This window comes from Sarcophilus harrisii, chromosome 3 (assembly GCF_902635505.1).
Source record: "Sarcophilus harrisii chromosome 3, mSarHar1.11, whole genome shotgun sequence".
NCBI lineage: Eukaryota > Metazoa > Chordata > Mammalia > Dasyuromorphia > Dasyuridae > Sarcophilus > Sarcophilus harrisii.
The window spans coordinates 9,038,607-9,057,701 of NC_045428.1; the positions used below are offsets into that span (position 1 = coordinate 9,038,607).

The 19,095-nt window shown below is 49.6% G+C and overlaps 1 protein-coding gene across 1 annotated transcript; it reads right to left on the reverse strand.

Annotated features, from left to right (window-relative positions):
• Positions 1–2,003: 2,003 nt before the first annotated feature.
• Positions 2,004–7,124, reverse strand: RTP4 (receptor transporter protein 4). Its single transcript, XM_012546674.1, has 2 exons — positions 6,970–7,124; positions 2,004–2,508 (listed from the first exon to the last, which is right to left on the reverse strand). Exons 1-2 carry the CDS (start codon positions 7,122–7,124, stop codon positions 2,004–2,006), a joined length of 660 nt encoding a protein of 219 aa, XP_012402128.1.
• Between the last annotated feature and the right edge of the window lie 11,971 nt (positions 7,125–19,095).

The following is a 19,095-nucleotide window of genomic DNA, read 5'->3' on the forward strand; positions in this document are numbered from 1 at the left end:
ATAATGAGCTAATAGAATTCAGACCGTTTGGAAAGTTCCCAGAATTCAAGTCTTTTAGAATCCAAGCCCTTTTTGAGATAAAATGGATCAATCCCCATCTAGTAGAGTGGCTGGCACATAGTAGGCACTTCATAAATTATTGTCATTTGGTTGTTCCATTTGCAGCTCTTTTGAGTGAAAGATTCCAGTCAAATGAAGTACATTTCCCTTTGACCAAAACACACACACACTCACACACACACACACACACACATACACACACAGTCACTCACACACACTCACACACACACACTCACTCACACACACATTCACACACACACACACACATACTCACACACACACACACATACACACACTCACACATACTCACACACACACTCACTCACACACACTCACACATACACACACACTCACACACATACACACACACACTCACACATACTCTCTCTCGCACACACACACACACACACACACACACACACACTGAATCCAAGAAGTGGAGAGGAAGCCATGGTTTCCATCAGTCCAAGGCAATCCCATGTCTAAGCAAAGGACCTGGCAAGGATCCTTTAAGCTCCATCTCCAAGACCACAAATAAGCCGCTGCCTGTTCCCGAGCTGACTTGGTTCCCGGGAGATAATAAAGACACTGAAAGGTGAAGGAGGAAGCCCTGCTGAGACAAGATGGGGCAGAAGAAAAGGTCAAATGTCTCTGGTTCTTATGTCTCAGAAAAGAAGAAATAGGTCAGGACTTAAACGAGCCTGGATGTCCTCCAAGGCTCCACAGCAACATGTCCCTTCTTCCCCCATTACTCTGCATCCTCCCCAGCCCTTCTAAGTCACTTAGGGACCAGCTTTCTTGGGAAGGACCGAGCTTTCTTAGCCCATGTGTGCACATTTAATGAGCCAATCAGCCCCATTGATTATGTCAATGAGGTCAGGGGGCACTGGGCTCATTCTGGCAGCTTCCAAGGAGGCAGCAGAACCGGAGCATCTGCACTGCCAAGAGAGACTGGGCTCGGGGCATCCCTGTGTAGTGTAGGTGGGAGAGGTGCCCGGGCAGGGAGCCCCCCCACACTCATTTTCTCTCCCTTTTTCACTTCCTCCTTTCCCAAGCGTAGGCCCCTAAGCCATCCTCATGGCCGGCTTCAGTGGGTTCATGGAAACACAGTGGACCAGGGAGGAGGACACACATTCAGTGAGGCTTGTGCCAAAATTCTGAATGGCTCAATCCTCGGGTGCATCTCCCCTGGACTCAGAAAGTGAGCTGGTGTCGCCCACAAAACAGCAGTCAGGGAGGAGAGAGGTCATTCGCTCTCTGAAAGTCATGAAAGTCATTATTGTTCTGATCAAAAATATTTCCGCTGACCCTGAAGTCTTATTCAATAGTAACAAAAGAAAGAGGCTCCCCCCCCCCAAGGAAATCCCTCCCATCCCCTGGGCCTGGACTGGCCTCTCCGTCCACCCCCCACCCCCCACCCCCCCAGGAAATGATCCGTCCAAAGAAAGAGCTTAGAACAAAGTCAAACTGAAGGCAGTTGGTTTGATGGGTTTATTTTCAGAGGTCCCTGAAGGAGGGCAGAGTTCATACAGCCACTGTGAGCATGAAGGTGGGAATGATTCTCTTTCCTTGGGAAAATGATGCACACAGCCCCGGGGGTCTTCTCAGCCCTTCAGCTTCCACCTCAACATCCCATGGCTTCTCTGGGAAAAGTTCTCACGAACAAGTTGGGCACCCGGAGCTATTCGGCCAAAGTGGGGAGAGGGCAGGAGAGTCTGGGAAGAAGCCCATAGGAAGGGTGCTCACAAGCCCAGAAGTCAGAAGGTGCTCAGGTAGCCTTCGGAAAGACTGAAGAGAAGGATGGGGAAATGCTAATACTATGAATGAAACTTAATCTTTATGTCCAGTCGTGTGTGTCCACATGTGAACCCACATCACTGGGCTAGTTCCATTCTGAGAGTCCCTAAATATTTGCCATCCCACAGCACCTGACGAGGCTCTTTCTAAAGGAGCCCAGTGACCCCAAGAGTCACCATCAGGACCACAAATACAATTACAATGCAAAGGGAAAGGAGCAGGAGCAGCTTCCCCCTTTTAGAGGCCGGCTGCTGGTACTGGGCCGAGTTGTGGGGCCTTCTGGGAAGGGCCTTTGAGACCTTGCCGTCCGATTGGCTCGGGCAAGAGATGCCCACCAAGCAGGCCTCGCAGTTCCCGGCATCGTGCGGCCCAGCGACGAGGATTTCTCTCAAAGGGTCCTCTCTGGGGACGGGAGCGCCAGCACTTTCCCGATAGCACTTCAGCAGAATGCGGACCACCAGGCATCCCAGGATCTTCTCGATGCCCTCCGGGCTGAACTCGGGCTCCTCAAACAGAGCCGTGCTGCACCTCTGGCAGCGCTGGGCAAAGACCCTCATCTTGACCCGGCCGTAGGGTTCCTTCAGGCACATCCAGAAGAGAATCAGCACTTGGGCAGAGACCCAGCTGCGCCCACACAAGGAGCACCGAAACCTGAGGTAGACGAGAGCGATCAGGGGTCTGTCCCAAGTGGTCCCGGAACAGCGGGATCATAGTTAGATCTACATCTATAGCCATGTACATATAATTATAGAGGGTGAGCTGGAGCTGAGCTCAAGAATACGACATGGGCAGCTTTGTGGAGGATGGACTGGAAAGAGGCAGGAGGTCGGGGGAAGCCCCAAGCCGTATCACGCAGGTGAGGGGGGGGCGACCTGGGGAAGTTGAGGGGCAAGAAGGAACTGAACACAAGAGAGAGGCTGAATTACAAGACTCTTAGACCAGAGATGATGGCTCCAGTCATGCCCTCCCCCCCCCCCCAGGATGATGGGGAGGAAACCGTGTACTCAGATATAAACCTCCAGGTGGGATGGAGCGATTAGCAGTGGTTTGCAAGGGGACAATTCCTGTCAACCAAGGTCACAAAAGCTTATCCTCCTCCGCGAGTCTCCCCAGATCAGCACAGCCAAGGGACCTGACTGTTATTTCCCAGCATCCTGGGACTGGCTCCTCAGGAGTAAATGAGGTCCTTGGGCTTGATGGTTTATAATGACCCCCTCAGACCCTGATCCATCAACTTCTGATTAACGGATAAGGACTTGGAAGGTAAACTCATCAAATCTGCAGATGAGCCAAAGCTTGGACTGATGCAAGGGATGAGAGATGGAGGATCCAGCCCCGACAGGTGAGAGCCCGGGGCCAAACCCATCAAGACAAAATTCCACTCATTGAAAAGAGAAAGTATCCTGCAATTGTCCTCGAGGATCTGGACTGCAAGCTGGAGGTGAGCCAGCGGTGAGCAGAAAACAACAAAGCTCACACAAGCTCGTGTGCTTTCAGCAATAAGAAGGAATGATTATCCTACTGCCCTCTGCCCTCATCAGTCCTTATCTGGAGTACTAAGTTCAGGTCTAGACGCCGCAATTACCCTGAATGACATGTAATTATAGAACCTCCCTTCCGGCAGAGGGGAGAGCCTCCAAGGAGTGGGATGCTGGCCCTGCTGGGGGACACCTTGGGTTGTCCTGGTTACATTTGCTGGAAGGCCTGAGGTTTTTTGGCTCTGTCTTTTTTATTCTTCTTGTTATAATCATATTCCTCCTTGTCCTTTTAAAGCTTTTATTCTTCTTATTATGATCATGTTCCTCCTTGTCCCTTCAAAGCAAGTTTCTATAATCAGGGCAGGCGACCAGTAGAAGTTTTGTAAGTATGATACTAAATCTATTAATTAATAGACTGAACTGGAACATCTCTGAGTTACTATAATAGGAGACAAGTATGAAAAATCTTACAACTTTAATCTGTATTTGTTGTCAAACTATAATATGGGATATAATAATATTCTCCTAAGGGAAAGAGTTGATGAACAAAGTAATGAAACAAAGAAAGTTTTCTAATTACATGGAATAGTAAATTTCAAGAAAGCAACAGGATTTCTCTGAAAACTATATTTACATCTATATATATTTCACTTCCAAATGTATCTAGCATGAAAATGCGAGCTTTGAGTATGTTAAGTTTCCGAAACTGAATTTAAGAATTTTACATATAAAATTTAATTGATAATTGCAAAGAAAGTGAAATCCTTTTTTCCATTTTAAAGTAGCTGATCATTTTAAAAGACAGAAGGGTTCATTTTACAAATCAGTTCTCATGAATCTTTTTTTTAAGATTCTTATATCAGGCTTGGATAAATCTAAAAACAGCAGGTGGTATATAAAACCAGAGTCTTCAAACTCACAGGTGAATTATGGTTTCCTAATTTCATGTCCCTTTTAACAGCTCTATTGTGAAAAGGATTAGTTCCGTGAGACTCAAACTAGTTTTCAGCACATGAATCAGTTAATAGAAAATCAGCTTTAAGAGCCTGAACTCAGTTGCATTAAGTCTCATTGCTGGTCGATTTTAGAATGATCTAGGAACCTCTAGGAGTGATTCCAAATCAGAGCCGCTTTCAGAGTTGCCCTGAGAATATTGTCCACGAGAAAATGTTTGCAAAGACCACACAACCCTATCTGGGATTCAAGACAAGGTAATGATTAAATGGATGTTGGGAGTGGGTTACTAGGCTACAAGGAGATTGGATGCTATTTAATATTAATATTAATATTAATATTAATAATAATAATATCATCATTATGTTGCTTTGACTTTTTGATCCACAGCACTTGTGTTTGCTAAAGTCTTTTTGACCATCTTGGGACATGTAAATCTCCCTTCTCAAAAGTAATCCACGGTGAGTCTTCCAAGTAATTGGATCGGTAACCTGACTTGTGTGATTCTAATTATGGATACAGGAAAAAACCTTGTAGATTTGGTTTTTAGATAAGTGATCCATGAGGGAAATGGCTGCCTTTCTCCTCCATGAATCAAAAGGGAGAATTGGAGGAATTAGAATGGCAAGTGATAGTGGGAATTGAGTAAATCACGCTGACTCTCTCGTGATTCAATTCTGAAACTCACTCAGTTTCATTTCTATTCAATTATGAATCTGGTCCAATCTGTGTCTTGCGAGAAAATTTATTCAGTTGTGGGAACGGAGATAAGGATGTACTGCATTGTTTGAACCTAGCCCTGCATGGCTGGGAAGCTGAACCACCTTTCTCTGCTGCTTAGAGACCCCTAATTAAGGACCTTGGTTATGCTGACCAAACCCCAGTTGGACCCAAAAACTGATACAAAAGGTTTTCTCACATTTATACATTAAGCAAAATATATATCTAATTTGAAAACTGGCCCCCTACCAGTCAATGGATTTTTTAAAATCCAATACAGATGCTTGCGGGGAGGAGACGTCTCTTTTTCTGATTTGAGGGAACTGCACCTGTTTATTCTCCCCCTCCATCTTGTACAGTCCTAATCTTGCCTCCAGTTAGAAATCAGATTGTCTGATTTTGTGTCCAGATTAATTGTTTTCCTTTAATTCATTGGTCTGGTTTGATTGTTTTCAATGCATAGAAACTTTTCTCCCCTGATTTGGGCGCCAGTGCCAAGCCGAGGGGGCCTGTTCCCCAGTGTTGGACAATTAACACGCTTTGCTCGATAATTCAATGTGCTCAGGAACTCAAACTTTGCTCCTTTGATCATTTCAGTTTCACTCATCACATTTCTAAGAGATGTCTATCTAGGTGGGGGAGAGGAAAGAGACATTCTGGGAAATGAAGGTGACCTAGAAACAAATTATAATGAACACAAATTAAGAATGGGTATCTCAAGAACTCATGTCGATGGCCAGGTCCTAGTTAGTGCAAGGAATGATTGCCTGAAATGGTCGCTTGTATTCAAAGTGGGATTATTCTACACAGAAAATTCCCTGAAGAGGAACCGCCTTCCACAATACAGGTCAGCACCTCTACAAGTTATAGACTTAAAATAGTTGGAATACACCATTGTTTAGGGACACATAACGAGCCAAAATAAGGACCTGACCTCAGAAACAACATAAAATAAAGTTTTCTCGGAATTCCCAGGTAGGACTGGAACCCAGACTTTCACACCAGATGCACTGGAAGGTCACCAGTTTGGAGCCACTTTTACTTGTAAAAGTGTGGTGGCTTTCTTGGCCACTTGATCCCCAAAAGCCCCGGGGAAGAAGCGAGTTGTAAAACCCAGATGTGAGCGGGCTTTGTTTTCTGTTTGCTGCCTTCTCCTAAGGCAGCCGAGTCCTTTGGACTCCTGTCACTTTGGACCGGGCTCAGGGTCCTGCAGTATGGCCGAGAAAGAAGTTCTAAGTCCAAGCCTCTGCTTTTAGGTCACTACACTATTGTGGGTCCTAGTTTGTGACAGGTGTGGTGGGCTTTGGGTCCCGAGCCCTCCTCGGGTTCAAGCCTTTCTCAGAGCCAAAGGCCTTGCACAACCAATCCTTGGCCCAAAGCCACATTCCCATAGGCTCAGGGAGATGGAAGCATCCTCCAGGGAAGGAAGATAAACAAGCAGACAAATGACAAAAGCTGCCATGAAGAGGTTTTAAAGTCTTTCCTGAGGAAGCTCCCAGGGTCTCTGGGTCTCTCTACCAAATTCTCCCTAAGGGGGACCCAAAATCAACCCGCCCTGGGGTAGGTTAGACTCCCTGCTTCCCCCCACAACCTGACCGCCCAATGTCCTTACGACAGTCTGGGCTGATTTGTGGGCCTGCAGGGGCTAACTCATCCGCCTTCAGTTCCACTAATGTTCCGGCTCCCGCTAGGGAGAAAGGGGGTAAGTGAAGGCTTGGGGACCCCTAAATGCCAGCTCAGGCTCTGGGCCTGTTTCCCATTAGTGAAATGCAGTGTTTGAGTTTCAAGGCCTGCAGGTGCATCTGCCCTCCCGGCATTGCTGACCACTGACTGATTCAGATCGGAGCTTCCTTCCCCTCTGCTCTCCCCCAGCACTCACCATCCCGCCGGACAAAGCACCCACAGACAGCCCCCCCCCCTGGCGCCTTCTCCGTGGCTCCCACTGACCCTCCCCACTGACCTTGCAAGGCCTTTCTGCGTGTATTGCTTCCAGCCCGGCCGTAGGCTTTTGACCTCGAGGTTATCGTCCACTTTCAGCTTCCATCTGTGATGCGGTTTCTTCTCTCTAATTATCCGCTGAAACGTCTGCTCCCAAAGGTCCATATCCTTGATCATTCTGTTATATTCTCGGTGCGATTGCCCACAGATTTCTGTCCCAAAGGAGACTCTGCCGCGGTAGGAAATGGGGCTTTGGGCCCACAGAAGTCAGCTGTGCAGGGGCTGGAGGCACCAGGTGTGGGCACCGAAACCCCAGAGATGCTTCCCCGTACAGGGCACGGTTCTAGACTACAGAGAGTCATAAACAATGTAAAATATCTGGTCTCCTCCCGGAAAAGATAAGCTAATCTCTGTAGTCCCTTGGCCTGGGATTCAAAGTTTAATGAGGCTACAGATAGATCATCTCGGTTTAGTCTGAGTTCAGTCCCAGCAGAACCTCCCCGGTTCCCAAGAACTTGCTCTCCCCCTGCCTGGCTTGTTGAACCCCTACCATGATGCCTAAGGGCTGACTACTTAAAGTTCAGGTTTTCCCTCAAAGTATCCCACATACAATATGGTGGGCAATCCTCAAGGATGGGCCCATCCACCTCCAGAAGATCCCTTTGGTGGATGCTCCCGGTAACTCTGGGGGGATGGACAAGGCACAGGGCCCGGAAGCATTGTGATCCGAGAAGGGGCTTCCATGGATGGGTCCTTCACCTCCCAAATGCTGCTCCGATGTCCTCCGCATGTCCCCAGTGCCATCTTTCCCAATGGACTCCATGGCTGCAGCGGTGTCTACAGCTGAGATTGTAACTCATTCAGCTCATAGACTCCCCTGTAGATCTGAAATCATCTGTAAAGAGATGATAGTTAAACTCTGCTGATCTCCAAAGAGGGCCCCTACAAGCCTGGGATATATCCCTAGTTGGGGGCAAGCTATGGATGATGAGCCAGTCAAAGGAAACATCCGAGAACCAGCGAAGAAAGGGAGAAGGAATAAGATTTCTAGAGCAACGTGTGCCAGGCTCTGGACTAAGCCAACATTCTCATTTGATGCTCACAACAGCCCCGAGGGTGGATGCTGCTCTTATCCCCATTCCACAGTGGAGGAAAATGCAACACTCAGGCTGGAAAACCCCTCTCCCTGACTTCAAATCCAGCCTCAGACACTTCCCAGCTGGGTCACCCTGGGCAGGTCACTCCACCGTGTGTGCCTCGGTTTCCACAATGACAAAATGAGCAGGAGAAGGAAATGGCCACCACTCCAGTGTTTCCACCAAGAAAAGCCCATATGGGGTCATGAGGAGCCAGACACGAATGACTGAACAGCAAAAGGGCTGGAAGTGCGAGCAGCTGCCTCGGCTCGCCGGAGGGTGGAGTCCCCCCAAAGTCTCAGCTGCTGCAGAGAAGCTGAGCAGTAAAGACTGAGAAAAGGCCGTCCCATTTGGGTAACTAAGAGACTGCCAGTAATTTTGGAGACAGCAAGTTCAGAGGAGTAATAAAGCCAGAAGCCAGCTTACAGAGCCAGGTGTCCCACCATTATGGCATTTGAATGTGGGATCACCCCAGTGAGGAGGGGCAGGAAGGACAGTATTGTCCCCACTTTGCAAATAAGCACATTGAGGCATGAAGAGGCTGTGTTCCTGCAAGGGATTTTGGACCTGGAACCAGAGCCCCGATCTCTTACTCCTCCTCCAAGGTCCTTCGGTCCCATTGCTCAGTCCCAGTGATCTGGCTGCAGGCCAAGTTTCTATCCCTCTGAAAATGCAGAGCCCCCACCCCAGCTTGCCATCAGTGGGGGCATTCACCCCCTGAAAGCATGAAACTGGGATTTATTTCCAAATAATCAGGCTGCATTGTTGGTGGAATTGTGAACTGAGCCAACCATTCTGGAGAGCAATTTGGAACTGCCCCCAAAAGCCTATCAAACTGGGCACACCCTTTGACCCAGCAGTGTTTCTACTGGGCCTGTATCCCAAAGAGATCTTAAAGGAGGGAAAGGGACCCACATGGGCAAAAATGTTTGTGGCGGCCTTTTTTTAGTGGCAGGAACTGGAAACTGAGGGATGCCCATCACTTGGGGAATGGCTGAATAAGTTGTGGGATATGAATGTTATAGAATATCAGTGTTCTGTAAGAAATAATCAGCAGGCCTGGAAAGACCCACATGAACTGATGCTGAATGAAGGGAATAGAACCAAGAGAACATCAAACCCAGCCACAAGATTATGTGATGATCAACTCTGACAGACCGGGCTCCCCCATCAGCAATGGCTGATTCAGGCCAGTTCCCATAAACTTGGGATGGAAAATGCCATTCACCTCCAGAGAGAGAACGATGGAGACTGAATGTGGATCAAAGCAGAGTAGTTTCATTTTGGTTGCTGTTGTGTAGTTTGTTTATTTCCTTGCTTTTTTCTTTCTCTTGCTTTTTCCCCCCCTTTTGATCTGATTTTTCTTGTGCATCATGAATCAGAAGAATTGCATATATTTAACCCATATTGGATTGCTTGTTGTCTGGGGTCGGGGGAGAAAATTTTGGAGCATGAGATTTTGCAGAGGTGAATGTTGGAGACTACCTTTACATATGGTTAGAAAAATAAAATACCATTTAAAAAATTAAATCAGGCTCCTGAGCTCCTGGGAAACAAAGCAGATTGGGGGCTGGGAAACAGGAGGCCGAGAGAATAGTACCCCCACCACCAGCCTCCCAGGAGTCTGAGAAAGGAGCAGTCTGGGACTCTGCAGCATCTGTAAGGCCCCTGCCTAAATGCTTAATGGTTTGAGCAAGAGAGTGGAGGGGGAGCAACAAGGTAGAGGAGGGAGAGAATGGGGAAAGTGAGAAAGCTCATGGAAAAAGAAGGTTTTTTATTCTGCAAACTGTGAGAAAGTGGTTAGATTTTAAGCGGAAAAAAAAAAATAGTGAAGACCGAAGAGGCCCCTGATCCTGCAAGGAAGTCACATTGGACCCTGGCCCCAAAAATTTAGTGCGGTGGTTAAAGCCTTGGCTTGGGACAAGAAGGCCTGGGTTCAAGTTCTACCTGACCTTAAGCAACTAACTTCAACTCCATGAGACTCAAACTTCTCCCCCTCTAAAATTAAGGTGTCATGTGAAGTGAGGGGCCTCTGGGGACACAAGGATCCTGTTGCTTTAAACTCCACGGGCCTCAGTTTCCCCATCTGTCGAAGGAAGGGGCTAAATGGCCACTGAGGGTCTGATCAGCTCTGGAGCGATGATTCAATGATCTTGGGCCTGCTGATCTCCGCTTCTGCCATCAAAGGGCTGCCTTCAGACACACTCGTAAGAAGGATTCTCACTATCAGTCATTCACTCTGGCTGAGCACAAGGTTTCTCCCTGCTGAGTCAAAACGAGAGAAGTGAGCCCAGTTCTTCTCCCCTGGTTCACAGGGCGCCGCCGAGAGCTAAGGGGGGGGGGGGAGAAGGTCACCAGGAAAATTCTCTATTTTTGTCCTGGGGGACAGAGACAGAGACAGAGACAGAAAAACACAGAGACAGAAAAGGAGATAGAGAAGATGGAAAGAGGCACACAGAGACAGAGACACAGAGAGATAAAGAAGGTGGAGAGAGACATTCAGAGACAGAAAGACAGAAGGGGAAGGAGGAAAGGAGCAGGAAGGGAGGGGGGAGGAGATGGGACAGAGAAGAGGGAGGGAGTGGAGAGATGGAGGGAGAGGAAGAGGGAAGGAGGGAGAGAGACACGGACAGAAAGACAGGAAAAAGAGGAGAGGCAGACAAGAAGGAGAGGGGAAGCCAGAGGAAGGGAAGGAGGAGGGAGGAGGGAGGAGGGAGAGACCGAGACAGAGAGATGGGTCCAGTCTCGAATTGGGGGGAGAAGCGAGACGAGCCTCAGGTGGGTCGGCTAAGAAGTCCCCAGGAGCCTGGTCCCCGCCCGGAAACGCGAGCGGATCCAGTCCTCGTCATGTAGTGGGGCTGTCACAGAAACGGGGACCTCAGAGCTTCTGCCCCTTCCAATCCCGAATTTTACAGGGGGCTCCCGAGCCTCGGAGCCGGGACGTGCCTTGCCCCCAGCCCCGCGCAGTGGGGAGGGGGGGCAGGAGCAGATTCCCCCCCCTCCGCAGTTTCACACCCGGCTCCGGCTCTGGGCTCGGCTCCCAGCCCGCTCACGCTCCCCGAGCCCTTTCAGGGGACGGTTTCGCTTGGGGATCAGGGCGAGGGCAGCCGGGCTCGGCCCCCAGGCTTTTTTCTGTTGTTGTTATTGTTGTTTCTTCTGGGCCCGGGGGACTTTCCCGTCAGTCTCAGCGGAACCGAAACTGCTGCATCTCCTTTTCCATTCCCCTCCCCTCCCGCCGTGGGCATCCATCCCCGGCCGCCGAGGCGGGCCACGGGCCCTCTTCCCAGCCCAAGCCTCGGGAAGCGCACCTTCCCTGCGCTCCCGGGGCCAGGCAACCGTGGGGGAGAGGCTGGAGCTGCCCCCCAGGCCTGGGCTGGGAGGGAAAGAAACACCCTCTCCCACCCCCCTCCACCCCCGCCTCCCCCGCCCAGGAACAGCTCTAGCCCCACCGTCTCCCAGGCTCGGTCACGTTCTGCCACCCAGCCAGCGGAGGACACGTGGGCCCAGGCTCCCAAACCAGGCCCCGGATCAGCCCCTGTGGCAGGAAAGCCCGGCTTGGGCCTTGATGACCTCCAAGACCTTGCTCAGGAATGTTTCCCACCTGAAGCCTTTCCACATCCAGCCCCCCCCCCAACCTTGAATTATCCATCACTGACTTCTATAGGTACATGATACCTTGCCGGCCCCAACAAGGGACGCTTGAAGGAAGAGCACTACTTTTCTAAAAAAAAAAAAAAAAAAAAATTAACTCCAGCATCTACAAGAGGAAGAAGAGGAGGATGAAAACTAGGAGGAGGAGGAAAAGAAAGAAAGAAAGAAAGAAAGAAAGAAAGAAAGAAAGAAAGAAAGAAAGAAAGAAAGAAAGAAAGAAAGAAAGAAAGAAAGGAAGGAAGGAAGGAAGGAAGGAAGGAAGGAAGGAAGGAAGGAAGGAAGGAAGGAAGGAAGGAAAAGAGAAAAGAGAGAAGGAAGGAAGAAGGAAGGAAGGAAGGAAGGAAGGAAGGAAGGAAGGAAGGAAGGAAGGAAGGAAGGAAGGAAAAAAGAGAAAAGAGAAAGAAAGGAAGGAAGGAAGGAAGGAAGGAAGGAAGGAAGGAAGGAAGGAAGGAAGGAAGGAAGGAAAAAGAGAAAAAGAGAAAGGAAGGAAGGAAGGAAGGAAGGAAGGAAAAAGAGAAAAAGAGAAAGAAAGGAAGGAAGGAAGGAAGGAAGGAAGGAAGGAAGGAAGGAAGGAAGGAAGGAAAAGAGAAAAAGAGAAAGGAAGGAAGGAAGGAAGGAAGGAAGGAAGGAAGGAAGGAAGGAAGGAAGGAAGAAGAGAAAAAGAGAAAGAAAGGAAGGAAGGAAGGAAGGAAAAAGAGAAAAAGAGAAAGGAAGGAAGGAAGGAAGGAAGGAAAAAGAGAAAGAAAGGAAGGAAGGAAGGAAGGAAGGAAAAAGAGAAAAAGAGAAAGAAAGGAAGGAAGGAAGGAGAAAGAGAAAAAGAGAAAGAGAGAAAAAGGAAGAGAGACAGAGAGAAAGAAGAGAGAGAAAAAGAGAAAGAAAGAGAGAGAAAGGAAGGAAGGAAGGAAGAAAAGAAAAGAAAGGGAAAGAAAGAAAAGAAAGGAAAGGTAAGGAAAGGAAGGAAAGAAAAGAAGAGAATTGTGATATCTGGCATGCCAGGCCCCAGTAGCCTCCACAGATAAGATTATCCCATCCTCTATGAATTTTTGTCTTTTAAGAACTAGACCCCACAAGCCCCTGCCAGTGTATTTACCTTTAATAATCAGTCAGACACAATTAGTTCAAAGCAATGGCATTTCATAAAAAGAACAATAAAAAACAGAGCACCCATGCACACACCATCAATGGAAAGAACGTGTTGACAGGTGGGGGAACACACACAGAAAGCTGTGCGCCTGTAGTTTTCCCAGGCTGTGCGCCTGGGAAAACTACAGCCAGAGCCCAGGTGGGGGTGTGCACACGGGTGCAGAATGTGTAAGGGCTGGGAAGGCAGTGAAAGGGAAGCTCGTTCCCCCAATGAGGAAGGCTTGTCATTCTGTGCCCGCTGGCCCTCCCCGATCCTCAGGGGGCTGCTGCCGGTCCCACGGTCAGTGCCGTCCCTCTCCACCATCGCCCCCCTGGGTGTTAAATTTTGGAGCTTTGCTCTGCTTCTGACTTCTGGAATGAGAGAATTACAATATTTCCTCAAACTGTTCCCCCAGAAGTGACACAATCTCCCCGACTGTTCTCTCTACCTCCTAGGAGAATGAGGGATTCTGAGATTTTCCTTTGAACATAAAGGCCTTGGACTTTCTTTGCTATAAATCTTTTTGAAAGGAAAATTCCCCTCACACCAATCTTTTTTTGTGAAGAGGATCTGCCTGTTATCTCAGAGTCTTGACTACAAAGGACTTTCCTCTCCAAAGGGAGGTTTGAGGGGTCAGACTTTGTGGAATCCTGAACAGAGACATCTCCTACTAATTGGTCCTTTCAGACTTAAATCAGTTTTCAGTGGTGTTTCCTGGTCAAGGGTGGGATTTCTGTTAGACTTCCCTCTTATATAGAAAACAATTTTTTTTTTCTGAGACAATTGGGGTTAAGTGACTTGCCCAGGGTCATACAGCCAGGAAGTGTGAAGTGTCTGAGGATTTGCACTCAGGTCCTCCTGACTTCAGGGCTGGTGCTCTATGCCCCGCAGCACCAACTGCCCTAAGGAACAATTATTTATCTCCTTTTTTTGAATGGCCAGCGGTTGGGCTAGGGCGGTGAGCATCTGTTTAAAGGTTGTCCTTTACACAAATTGTCCCTTGGCTCTTGCCCTTAGATGGCCCAGATTCTCAATCCCCAACTTCCTTTTCTGGGAGCTCCTCGGGAGCCCGAACTTGGGCCTTCCTTCATATCCTCAGGGCCCCGCCTGGCTCATCCCAGAAGCTGAACAAATGTTTCTCCTCTACTGCTGACTCTTGGGAGCGAGAGGGGGAAAGGTCTGTATATAATTTATAATGATATAAACAAAGCCAACATCTAGAAGCAAAGTTCTCATCTCTCCGTGGCCCAACCGTGTTCTTGATCTTTCTCATGTATGTGTAAGTCTACCCTATATAGCATTAGCATAATGATAATATATATATGTATGTATGTATATGTTGCCTGTCCCTTATATTTGAAGAGGGCCACACCGACAGCACGAGGCCGGCCTCGGGCACAGGATGTGTGACTCTGGCTGGCGAGCCCCAGCTGAGCTCAGCAGTTTCCAGGCCACAAACAGCTCTGTCTAAGACTGGGGGTGGGGACCCCTCCAGCTGCCCCTCGCGTGGCCCCGAGCTTCGGGATTCTGGGCCACCGTCTCCTATGTGGACACCGGGCTCAGCCTCCCGTTCCAGTCTCCCGCGTCTCCTCACTGAGAGGAGGTTCTTCAGACCCCGGGAGAGTGTTTGTGCATCTCTCCCGGCCTCTGAGGGGCTTTGTGTGAATTCTCCATAAACATAAGCTTTTAGGTGCTCGCACCATGTGGCGCCCGGTGGAGCACTCGGTACTTCGGCTCCAGGGAGGGCCCGAGTGTCGGGCACTTGACCCTGCCAGGCCATCTTCAGGCTCTTCCTAATGGAGCGGCTCCATTTCCCGACGTGGCGCGGGACTGCCCACAACGATGGCGCCCGCCCAATGGCTCCGCAGGCTCCCAGGGGGTCTGACAGCCCTTCTCTCTCACCTCTGGAGCATCCACCCCATCGTCCACAGGACGCACCTAGAAAACACCACCAACGTGAGCGAGCGCACCCGCCGTATCCAAGCGCTTTCTTTGCCACGGCCAGTGGTTCCACACACGGGGGCAGGGGCGCTGGCCGGGGGCCCCCTTGTGTTTCTTTGGGGTTGTTGGGCCAAAAGCTGCACAGATGGCAGAGAGCCGCAGCCAGCGCGGGCTGCTGCCGGCGAGAGCACGAGGATGAGCGGGAGCATCTGCAGCGTGCCGGCATCTTATTGAAACGCACACACGTGCTCAAGAATGACTAGATGAGGTGAGTCAAAGGCCCAACTAACAGAAGAAGAAACGCCTTTCGTTCTACTCCCTCAAGTCTTAATGTGGCTGCCATCACCCCAGGGAGCTCAGCTGAGCCCGGCCAGCGACCTCGGGCCTGCCAGACTGGGCCGAGCTGGGCCAGGGACCTGGGGCTTCTTGGACTGGGCAGTCTGAGGATGCCAGCCCAAGCCTGCCCCATCACCATGTCTCACTCCTGGCTTTATTGGCTCTTGGTTTGGCCAGTGCAGTGAGTCCTCCCTCTCGCTGTGACCAGAGACACTAAGTAGATGGGAGAAGAGGAACTCTGAGGTCCTCCCAGTCCTAGAGTTATGGGTGAACCCGAAGGAGATCCAGGAAAGCCTCCAACTTGGAGCCGAGGGCTGGAAGGGAAGCAGAGGCCGGCCAAGCTTCCTCTTTTCTCCCACCCCGGACTCTTCAGCTTGTCAGAGTAGAGTGGAGTACCTACCAGGAGCCCTTATTAAACCTTTAAAAACTGCTTTTCTCCCCCTTCTTGTTAAGGACATGGGCAGCCTCTGTACATTCAACTCAGTGGTCGGAAGTGGTTACCAGAACTGCCAGAATGGGGCCTGAGCAACCACACTTACCATGGGAAGGAGGGCAGGGGATGGGGAGGAGGGGACGCCACGCCAGGTCCCCGGCTTCCTGCCTCCACAGAATGTGGGCTTTAAAGGGAGCTTTCTGGCCCCACGGGGCAGCCGGCTCTGTCCGGCGGCTGGGGCAGGCTCCCAAGATCTCCCTTCATTTCCTCTTCTGTCACCGGATCCCGAGACAAAGCCAGGGCAGCCCCAGCTCAGGGGGCAGGAGGCAGGTAAGGAAAGTACAAAGGAAGCAGTGGAGAGCGCCGGACACGTGGGACACAGGCGAAGGCCGAGGTGGCGGTCAGACGAGTCTTCCCGCTCGCTCCAGCCCGACCGCGTCCCAGGCGCCGTGCTAGGCACCGGGGTCCAGCCCCAAAGAACAAAAGCCACAGCGGGCTAGCCACCGGGCCGACTCTCCCAGCATGACTCACACTGTGGACCGTGGCACGCCAACACGGCCCAGGGGGTTTCTTGGCACAGACCCCGGAGCGGTTTACCATTTCCTGTCCCAGAGGCCTGAGACGGATTCAGTCTCTCGCCCAGGTCGCGCAGCTAGTAAGTGTCCGAGGCCAGATTTGAGCCCCAGGCCCACGGCTCCATCCGCTGCACCCCCAGCTGCCGGGGCCGAATCTAGTAAATACAATGGGGTTCTGATTTAGGATCAGATCACCAAGTACAAGAAATGTTTCCTCGGGACAGCCAGCTGGGAGCTTAATGCATCACAGGCTTCATAACTAGAATTGGGCAGCTAATAAATTCGGAGACCCTGGGACCCCTTCCAGAAGGAAGGAAGAAACAGGCGTGTATGAAGCACCTACTATGCGCCAGGCTATAAATATGGCCTTCTTTGATCTTTCCAACAACACTGGGAAGCTGGTGCTGGAAATCATGATCCCCATTTTACAGATGAGGAAACTGAGACAGTTTTTAAGGGATTTGAATCAGGATTCAAACTCCAGAACCATCCACTCTGCACTATGGCACTCCTCAACTGCCTCAAAGGAGGGACAAAGGCTTCCTTCATATGCTGGACCTGATCAGACCACGTCAGGAATTCTGTATCTAGTTGGTGTCTAGTTGAAGTAGTCTGGTAAAGGGGCAGCTGGTGGGTGTAGTGGATAGAGCACCAGCCCTGAAGTCAGGAGGACCTGAGTTCAAATTTGATCTCAGTCACTCAACACTTCCTGGTTGTGTGACCCTGGGCAAGTCACTTAACTCCAATTGCCTCAGGGAAAAAATATTTTTTTTTAGTTCTCCAGGAAGGCATCGATGTCCAGAGGAGGACAATTAAGGCAGCTGAACGTCCTCCTTTCTCTCTGGGATCCAATCCTGATTCTGCCAACTTTTTCTACCCCATCCCTGAGACTGATTTTCCCATCACCTGGAAGACTGTCATCATTTACACACTTTCTAGCATCCTTTTACATGTCTTCTTCCCTTTGGACATAAGCTCCCCAATCTGGAACTATGCCCATCAAACTGGGCACACCCTTTGGCCCAGCAGTGCCATCACTGGGTCTGTATCCCGAGGAAACCATAAAGGAGGGAAAGGGAGCCACGTGGGCAAAAATGTTTGTAGCTGCTCTTTTTGTGGTGGCAGAGAATTGGAAAATGAGCAGATGCCCATGAATTGGGGCAGGGCTGAATGAGCTGTGAGATAATGGAATATTATTGTTCTATAAAAAATGATGAACAGGCTGATTATAGAAAAGCCTGGAAAGATTTACAGGAACTGATGCTGAGAGAAACAAGCAGAACCAGGAATACACTGTATACAGTAACAGCGAGAACATGTGATGATCAGCTATGAAAGACTGGATTCCTCTCAGGGGTTCGGTGATCTGAAGCAATCCCAACAGACTTTGGACAGAAAATGTCATCCACATCCAGAAGAAGAACTAAGGAGATTGAATGTAAATCAACATACGCTAGGATTTTTTTTTTCTTCCTGTGGTTTTTCCCTTTGGATCTGATTTTTCTCTCCCAACGTGATTCATAAAGAAATGTGTTTTTAAAAAGTAAATATACATATGTAACCAGGAAAAATAAAACGATTAAGAAAGAAAGAATATAAGCTCCCTGCGGGCAGGAACTGACTTTCTGTCTGTATCTGTGTTCCCAGACTTGAGCATATTATCGTTTAAAGGTTTAATAAATGCTCATTGACTGGCTTAGCACAGGGCCTGGCACGTAGTAGGCACTTAATAAATATTGACTGATGGATGGAGCTGAAGAGTCCCAAGTCCACGCTATGGAAGGACTGAAGGGAAAGTGAATGTCTAGAAAATAAGGAATGGGGGGAGAGGGGGTGGCTGTTTTAGGCATGTGGAGGAAGGATTGGGCCTTTGGCCCCAAGAGCAGAGCTAGAAGCAGCTTCCAGGATCCCTTCCCACTTTACCTCTGGGGTCCTATGAGCCTCTGAGCCTCGTCTTAGGCGTCCTTCCATAATGACATCCTTCTTCCTTTTACTTTAGGGGGTGTGAGCACAAAAGTGCATAGTGCTGTGGGGGAGCCCTGGCTTGGTAGTTTGTGGGTGAGGGAATGGGAGGGGGGTATCTGGGATTGAGACTGTAGGTCCTTCTATCATGGACAACAGGTGTTTCTAGGAGTAATTCAGGAGTGAGTGTGTGAGTGAGTGTGTGTGTGTGAGTGTGTATGTGTGTGAGTGTGAGTGTGTGTGAGTGTGAGTATGAGTGTGAGTGTGTGTGTGAGTGTGAGACTGTGTATGTGTGTGTGTGAATGAGAGGGGATATCTAGGAGAGGGATTGTAGGTCCTTCTGTCATGGACAACAGGTGTTTCTAGGAGTAATTCAGGAGTGAGTGTGTGTGTGAGTGTGTGAGTGTGAGTGTGAGTGTGTGTAAGTGTGAGTGTGTGAGTGTGTGTGTGTGAATGAGAGGGGATATCTGGGAGAAGGATTGTAGGTCCTTCTGTCATGGACAACAGGTGTTTCTAGGAGTAATTCAGGAGTGAGTGTGTGTGTGAGTGTGTGAGTGTGTGTAAGTGTGAGTGTGTGTAAGTGTGAGTGTGTGAGTGTGTGTGTGTGTGTGAATGAGAGGGGATATCTGGGAGAAGGATTGTAGGTCCTTCTGTCATGGACAACAGGTGTTTCTAGGAGTAATTCAGGAGTGAGTGTGTGTGTGAGTGTGTGTGTGTGTGAGTGTGTGTGTGTGTGTGTGTGTGTGAATGAGAGGGGATATCTAGGAGAGGGATTGTAGGTCCTTCTGTCATGGACAACAGGTGTTTCTAGGAGTAATTCAGGAGTGAGTGTGTGTGTGAGTGTGTGAGTGTGTGTAAGTGTGAGTGTGTGTAAGTGTGAGTGTGTGAGTGTGTGTGTGTGTGTGTGCACGCTTCCCACACAGGCGCTCCCTGCCTACCTGTCCCCGTGTGTGCGTTCACAGCCGGGTCCGCCTGTTTGTGGCCTCGGGGT